The sequence below is a fragment of the Nestor notabilis genome, unplaced genomic scaffold (assembly GCF_000696875.1).
Source record: "Nestor notabilis isolate BGI_N333 unplaced genomic scaffold, ASM69687v1 scaffold8788, whole genome shotgun sequence".
NCBI classification, from domain to species: Eukaryota; Metazoa; Chordata; class Aves; order Psittaciformes; family Psittacidae; genus Nestor; species Nestor notabilis.
Window position 1 is genome coordinate 6,120 of NW_009940556.1, and position 8,119 is coordinate 14,238.

Here is an 8,119-nt window from a genome sequence, read left to right on the forward strand (position 1 = left end):
AGCTTATGGCACAGACTAATACCCACCGCAGCAACCCAAAAAGCAGAGTGTCAAAAAGAAGGGAAAAACCTGTTCGTATGCTCTCAACACCATCGCCCGGAGATCCCAAGTGTAAACGGTTTTATCTAGGAAAAGGCATTTTCACTTGGGCTCTGGTAACCGGGGTTGATTCCAGCCCCAGCGCAGCCGGTGGCGGTGGGTGGGCGCCCGCCCTCTGCACAGCTCAGCCCGGGTTTAGACAAGTTCAACCTTGGCGTTTGGATAAACAGCCACCACGTCATATCCCTCGGGGGGCTTAACCCTCTCCTTGGCGTGCGTCTCGCAGTACAGCTGCTCTTCGATGAAGAAATACCCCCTCTGCTTCAGGTTGAGGCCGCAGTCGTCACACATGAAGCACTCGGGGTGGTAGAGCTTGTCCCGAGCTTTGACAATCGTGCCCCTGGGGAGGGATGGGGAGAGCTCGGGTGAGGTGAAGCAATGAGCACAAACAGCTTTGCATAGACTCACAGACTGGTTTGGGTTGAAGGGAGCTTAAAGCTCCTCCAGCTCCAACCCCTGCCACGGGCAGGGACACCTTCCACTAGAGCAGGTTGCTCCAAGCCCCTGTGTCCAACCTGGCCTTGAACACTGCCAGGGATGGGGCAGCCACAGCTTCTCTGGGCACCCTGTGCCAGCACCTCAGCACCCTCCAGTAAAATGGAGTAAGTGAAGGAAAGCAGCATGCAGGGACATGTGAGGATGTTATCATGGGTTCCCATCCCAACATCTCAGCCCACCCAAAGCTGCCATCCATCTCCAGGCACAGCTCCATCCCACTCCAGCTGCCATCCCACTCCAGGCACATGTTTCTGTGGGAAGGGATGCTCTGTTCCCATTTGTCCGCATCACTCCAGGACTTTGATACAAAGCAGAGCCTTCAACATCTATGCTCAGGCTGGATCTGAGCATCAGAAGCCAGCATCTGAACACCCTCCAGGCACTGCTGGCAGGGCTGGGGTTGCACACATGCAGGCATTGAAGCTTTTGGAGCATCTCTGCTCAGCTCGCAGCACCAGCAAGAACATGGTTACAGCATTTGCAGAGCAGGCTCCCAGCCAGCAAATCTGGCTTGAGAAGTAAATTACAATAGAACATAAATTACAACACAATGAAGCAGGGAAATGCCTATATGCTCTGAAATCAGACCCAGCATCTATCCATCGGAGAGTAACTCCTCAATAAACAAACAAAAATAACCCACAGAGCTCTTCTACTTGACCCTCAAAGTGTTTCTCCCTCCACAAGGCAGTGAAAGAGTGCCAGCACTATTCATAGTCTCTGGGCAGTTACTAGGATAAGCAGGGCAGAAACCATCCCATGAATCATCCCCGTTTTGCTGCAAGATTCCCTTAAAAGGGACAAGCCAAACCATATTCCTCAATTCCAGGTTTATATATGGTTAGCAAAAAGCAGAAAGGGATTCAGGGTATTCTGCTACAAACTCTGACCCGCACATCTGGTAGGACCCGACCCAGCTGCGTTCCCATCCCCATCGACCGGAGGCTCCAATGGGATGTGACACTTACACGATGCCATTCCCACAGCGGGTGCACTCAGGGAGCATCTGCAGCCCGGACATGGCCCCGCCAAGCTTGGACACTGGGGACTTGATGTTTCGGGGGTTGCTCAGCTTGTCGAGCTTCTCACCTGCCAAGAATGTTAAACAGACACACACTGAGAACCTGTCCTCGCTCGGCTTTAGTTTCTCTTCTTCTTTCTTTCACAAGGAGTCAAATGAGTCTTTGTCTGTTGCAACAGGCTTGGAAGGAATGAAAAAGTGGGACCAACTAGATTCAGACAGCATCTGGGGCCATGGATGACTGCAGGACACCATGTTGAACCTCTGCTCATCCTAACGAAGCATGGCTCATACACCTTGCCAAGGGCAAAGCAGCTTTAATCTAGAGGTGAGAGATGAATTTGGCTGCTAGACTATTTAGTGAGTACCCCCCGGGTCACCCTTGGGATGCGCAGGCACCCTCCCAGAGCAGACCCCATCTCCAGCCATAGCTCTGGTCCAGACACCAACACAAGCCAAGTGAGTAAACCCAGAAGAACTAATTTCCCACCAAATCCCACTTTCCTGAGACAAAATGCGGTGTTTGGAGATGCCGAGAGCCGGGACACGTGTGAGACCTCCTGCCCAGGAGCAGCGTGGGGCTGCTCCAGCCCAGGGGTCCCCCAGCCCTTGGCTGGCTCCAGGCCAGCTCCCTCGCCGAGTCCTTCCCCTGCCTTGCTGGGAATAAACCGAAACAACTGCTCAAGCTGTTGGCGTCCCGCAGGGTGGGACACAGCGTGCTTGGACCGGACACGCTCATCTGCCAGCATTCAACAGCTAAGCTGTCACTGTCTCTCAGGCAGAGCACTTGGACAAGCTGCTTAGAAAAGAGAGGAGGGGAAGGAGAGGAAAAACCCGAAAGGTTTTACAGCAAAACAAGCCCAGCAGAGAGGGCTCCTTCCCACCCTCCCAAACGATGGATTGTTTCCTTCTATTTACTAGCCCACGGCCTCACAGTAATTTATGGTCCTCAGCACAGCAGCGAGATGCTTTAACTCCACAATCTGAACCATCACCACCCCCGTTTGTGGCTGCCGTGCTCATCCTTCCCACACCAAGGGCACCTAGAGAGACAACTGCTGTGATTCCTCCAGCCTCCCCCAAATCCTCAGCACGAAGCTTCACTCTTTAAGGGCGTGGGATGGGGCTGGTGATGCTGAAGAAGCTGTGGCTTCCAGTAGAAACACCTTCTGTATAAATCAGGTTGTTGTCCGAGACATCCAGCTCCTCAGGAGAGCAGATCTTGACTTTAAAAGGACAACACAAAGCAGACTCAGTCCAAAATGTATAATTTTAGGCTTAAGGAAAAAGGAGGAGGGGTGGGAGCTGTAAAACAACGGAAATGCTTCTGGGGATTTAAACCGGGCTGAAACATCAGAGTTTTATGCCAGGAGAGAGCCTTTTCACATAATTTCTCATCCGCGATGGAATAAACAGTGTGTAACAACCAGGGCATGAGCCAGGCTGTACCCGCAGCCACACGTCCCCACTGCCAGCACAGCCGAGAGGGAAGGGGGTGGCAGAGCCCCGGGAGGGGACCCCTCCAGCCTGTCACCACGCTGGCTCATGCCCATCAGCAGCATCCTGGGCTACAACCCAATAATGCTGTGCTAGGGATGGGCTGGTGCCAAGGAACTGCCAGGATGAGCAGACACCAGCATGGGCTGGGGCAGATCCTGTGTCCAGGCACTGTCCTGGCACCTCTCTGTCCTCCACAGCCACAACCATCTTCTTCTCCTGTCCTCCCAAAGGGCAGTGCTGGGTTGCAGGGCTGCAGGATGCGAGGGGAGGCAGGAGCAAATCAGCAAAGCTCCAATTTTGTTCCCTTTCCCTGGCACAGAGAAGGGAGGGATCAGAGAACCATAGACTGGTTTGGGTTAGAAGGGACCTTAAAGCTCCTCCAGCTCCAACCCCTGCCCCGGGCAGGGACACCTTCCACTATGTCAGGTTGCTCCAAGCCCCTGTGTCCAACCTGGCCTTGAACACTGCCAGGGATGGGGCAACCACAGCTTCTCTGGGCACCCTGTGCCCATGTCTCACAGCATTATTAATTGGGATTAACACAGGCACGTCCTGTTTATTCCTCCTAATGAGGAGATGCGGGGGTGCAACAGACACTGCACGGGAAGCTGCTCTCAGTGAAGGACTTGAAGGTACAACTGGAGCCTGTAATTAACACAAGTTTTCCTGCCAGCCTAGGAGGGGCTGCAATATTTACACCCAGTACTTCCAAGGCTGATCCTATCTCGTGCTTTGCAGACATGCCTCAGTACCACTGAGGAAACTGGAATTGGCAGAACCTCTTGATGCTCAGAAGTTACCTGCGACCGTGCTTCTTGTGAAGCAAGAAGCAATATCCTTCTAGTCAAAGAGGGTTTGCCATCATTTTATATACACAGAAAGTGAAGTGCAGCAGTCTGACTCGCTGCCTCTTGCAGCTCCATAATGAGATTTCCAGTAATTGGTGTTTTCCCATAAAATCTAAGTTCTTGGATTCACATGATCGGAGTATGAGGCTCTTGGAAGGAAGCAGAAAGAAGAGTCTTGCCCTAATGATTGTAAAGCAAAGCCTGAGAGTTTGAACATAAAAGCCTCGGTAGACTTAAGGTTGAAAGGCAAATAAAAAGAAGCTAAAATGTATAGTTTGGGGATCTTACTTAATGCTTGGAGTTGGCTCCCGCTTGTGTTAACGACACAGGCAGGAAGCTGTGACAGACGCGAGATGTGAGCCAGGAGCTCCTGATCTCTATCCCTGCATTGCTGAGGACCATCCCACGTCCTTATGCAAATGCCATTTACTCAGACAGGCTGCTGGTTCTCCACTGGTGATCTTACACAACTGCTTCAGGCCATTGCATTTCATAAGCGATCCTGGGAATAAAGCTGCCACGCAGAAGCCATTTGGAAACCCAACTTTCACACGATGCTCAAGTCAACCACAAAAAAAATCTGGTAAGCCCCCAGATGGTGAGTGTCTGAAGCCCTGGTTTGAAACCTGCCACCCAGATGGAGGGATCCAGGACCCTCACAGGGTGCTCAGACCTTCCCATGTTGAGCTGAGCTGCCTCAGTACCAAAGCGATGTGTGGTAAAATCGCAAAGCAGAGGAGGTTACAAACCCTCCCCACCAGCTCTTGTAGATGGGTCCTTCAGAGGCTCTTCAAGCTTCTGGACCTCAGCAAAAGAAGGACACGGAGGTGAAGCCCTCAACAGCAGCTTGGTGGGTGTGGGACCATGGAAGGGTGTGCAGAGGGACCATATGATGGCTTCAAGCCACAGCCCCATTCACAGGGAGGTGTAGAGGACTCGATGGGACACACTATGGATGCCAACCTCCTTACCATTCTCACCAGCTTCCAACATGCCCTGCAAGTACCGGAAGGATCCGGACTGCTTAGGCTCTGAAATGGGCTTTTCATAATCCTGAAGCATCTTGTAGACGTCCGACTCCACATCAATCCCGTTTCTGTTCCGTGGGAGAGACTTCACAGGGTCAATGCTGTTTTGAAGGAAAAGAAAGAAAGGATCAAGTCAAATATAATCAGCGACTGCCAGCTCGTGAGGGACTGATTCCACATTCCCAAGATTCACTTAAACACTCTCTGTTCCCATCAGTTTCTGTGCCTGGAGGTGCCTGTCCCAGGAACAGCCACTGAGCCAGGGAAGTTAAACTTGTTCCCTGTTCAGCTCTGATTGAGCAACACAGTTTGGGCTGGCCCAGTTACCAGATGCCTTCGGGAACTAGGGCAGCTGTTACCAGCACTGCCAACTGCTGTGCCACACATGGAATGTATTGGGAAAAATGGGAAAAACAATGAGTTTCTTTAATTATGTAGGGCCAGGAGATCCAGCCACCCCTTGTACCCCTGTCAGGACATCCAGCACCGGGAGAGCGTGTGCTGCTGCTGGGCACAGGCATGACAGCAAATCTCCTTTCCACCCACAAGTGCCTCTTTTAAAGTTAGCACTCCTGTAGGTGACTGCATGAAAAGAGCCATTTGCCAGGCACAGCCACAGCCAAAATGAGATGGTGGAGGGGACACAAGAGCAGCCCCGTAACTGTCCCCCAACCTCCAGCATCCAGACCTGATGCTGCTCCTTGTCTGTATGTGGCATGACCAGGGTACAACAAAGAGTCATTTAAACTGTGATTCCAGTTCACTCAATACAGCAAAACATGAAAAGCATCATCTGGAATCAAAAGTATTCTGGGTACATGTGTCCTGCTGAGCAGAGGTGAATTCAAGTGCTGTTGTGCTTCAGTGGGGCCCCAAAGCACAGCGCAGCTTGGGGGGAAGGGGCTCCTTTTCCTGTTTAAGGAGGAGGTCACCAAGGTCATTATAAAGCCAACAAAAGTAGAAAGAGCCCTGAACCCCCATCACACAGATTTTAGCCATCATACGGCTCATTTTCTCAACCAGCATTGCATTCATTATATTAAAAAAGAAAGGAAAAAGCAATAAAAATCACTTTCAAACAAAGAAAACCAGCCTCTGGTGCCCCTCTGCTACAGCCCTCTCATACCTCAGTTCACACATCCTCAATGAAAACGGGCAGGATTTGACCTGTCCAGCCCGATCAAGCACAAATTCAAAGGGAATGCACTTCTGCCCCAATTCTACTCAAACACTTGAGCTGATCTCCTGCCTTTTGGCTTGCACAGAGATAAACAGGAGATTTTGTTCTCCATACTTTTTGTGCAGATCCCTTCATTCCAACTTCATTAACTTCCCCGGAGCAGCGCAGGGAATAAGCTGGCTCGCAGCGTCACTGAAATATGAATTAGTGCAGGCAGAGAGCTCCCCAGCTGAACACAAACGCTTTGCTCTTTGTATTGATGCAGACATTGGTTTCTTGAAGGATATGTTGCCAGTCTAGAGGAGCATAAATCAGCAGCAGCCTAAGCCATGCGCAAGCACCGCAGTCCACAACCTGGCCCGTCTCAAAGCCCAAGTCTTCCACCCAAAGCCTTCTTGGCTGCACAAAAGCTGCTTCTTTCCTTGGAGTGTTCTTTATTTCCCAGCCTCCCGCACAGCTGCACGGGGCTGATGGGACCTTCATAAACATCCCCATTTACTGGGGTTCATTTTCCCTGTGAATACCTCCAGCTCCAGACCAAGCATTTGCTCCTGGGTCCGTGGTGGTGCAATCCCCACTCCTAGGAGGGCAAACCCCTCCATCCTGCCTTGCACAGATACTTTGGAAAAACTAGGATACCAACATTTCTGATGCTCTCTGGCATTAATCCCATCCTGGGGACTGGATCTGATGCTGCTAATCTACCTACCCCCATTGGCAATAGGAGGATCTTATGGAGACCTGAAAAACCAGCTCCTTCACCCATCTTCAACTTCTGGGAGATATTGAGAGACATTGAGGAGCTGGGTCCAGAGAAGGGCAACAGAGCTGGTGAAGGATCTCAGGGGCTCCAGGACTGCCACAGCACAATGTATCCCCCTGACACTGAGTTTGCAGCAGGGAACCCAGAGCCTGACCATGCTCTCGCCCTACCTGTGGGCAGGAGCTATGTGGAGGCCACTCAGCTGGCTTGGCAGAGCTGACTCGGAGCTGCTGTTGGCATAGAGCCGGTTCGGGTGGTGGTGCTGCACATTCAGCATCTGCTTGTTGTCCATGGCGCTGCCACCAGCCACAAGGGGCATTGTCCTCCTGCTCTGGGCTGGTCCATTGTCCTGGAAGAGAAGAAAAAGCAGAAACACCTTGAGCTTTATGGTTCTTAGTAGGATACACACAGAGGGGCTGCGCTGAGATGTGCACTTTGTGGTAGTAATATTTTATACATGCTGTGGAAAACAGAGATATGCAGCAGGAAAAGGAAAACTCAGGCTTGACCCGCAGTTCAGTCTTGCTGAATCTCTGCAGCTTTCCTTGGTCTCGGACCAAATGAACTTGCCTGTTCCCCCACGGTGAGCCACTGCCAAGTGTTCCACATTCACTCTCCTGTAAAAGCCTATTTGTTATTTCCGCAGAAGAAAGGCTGTGAGTCTGCTTCTCATTTCATGTTACATCGCTCCAGAGCTGTTATCGCTCTCCTGACTTGGGGCAATCACTCTGATTTACAGCAACAAAACCCAAGCTCTCAGCTCCAGGTACAGGCTGGGCGAGACCTGAAGCCAAGGGGCCAATTCTGGTATTTTCACTTATTTGCGACTACCTCTGTCCACAAAGATCCATGGTTTTGGGAGGTTCTGTCCCACAATAAGCTCAGTGAGAAACACACTGGTCAAAGGTTCAGCTTGGTCTTCATATTCTCATTTGCTTTTTAATTCACAAGGCAAACTATGGAAATATGACCTCATGTCAGGAAATGAGATGCCATTAAACCACAAGTTTTCCATATTATTTCCCTTAAATAAAACACTACCTATGTGTTTTTACATAGCTTTGTTAGTCAGCCCCACGCACACCCATAAATCCAACAGTACCTACTGCTAATCTTGCCACAAGCCACCTCTTCCAGGCTGTGACCAGCAGCCCGTTCCCCAGAGAGGGGCTAATTCCAGTT

General features: G+C 51.1%; 1 protein-coding gene across 1 annotated transcript in view; it reads right to left on the bottom strand.

Annotated features, from left to right (window-relative positions):
* Positions 1 to 234: 234 nt before the first annotated feature.
* The window catches only part of PDLIM4 (PDZ and LIM domain 4), a 40,171-nt gene continuing 32,286 nt past the window's right edge, over positions 235 to 8,119 (bottom strand). Inside the window, exons 4-7 of the mRNA XM_010020417.1 lie at positions 7,108 to 7,286; positions 4,938 to 5,095; positions 1,566 to 1,686; positions 235 to 439 (exon numbers count right to left, since the gene is read on the bottom strand). Of these exons, the coding sequence (XP_010018719.1) occupies positions 235 to 439; positions 1,566 to 1,686; positions 4,938 to 5,095; positions 7,108 to 7,286 (663 nt within the window). The remainder of the gene's footprint in view (positions 440 to 1,565; positions 1,687 to 4,937; positions 5,096 to 7,107; positions 7,287 to 8,119) is intronic.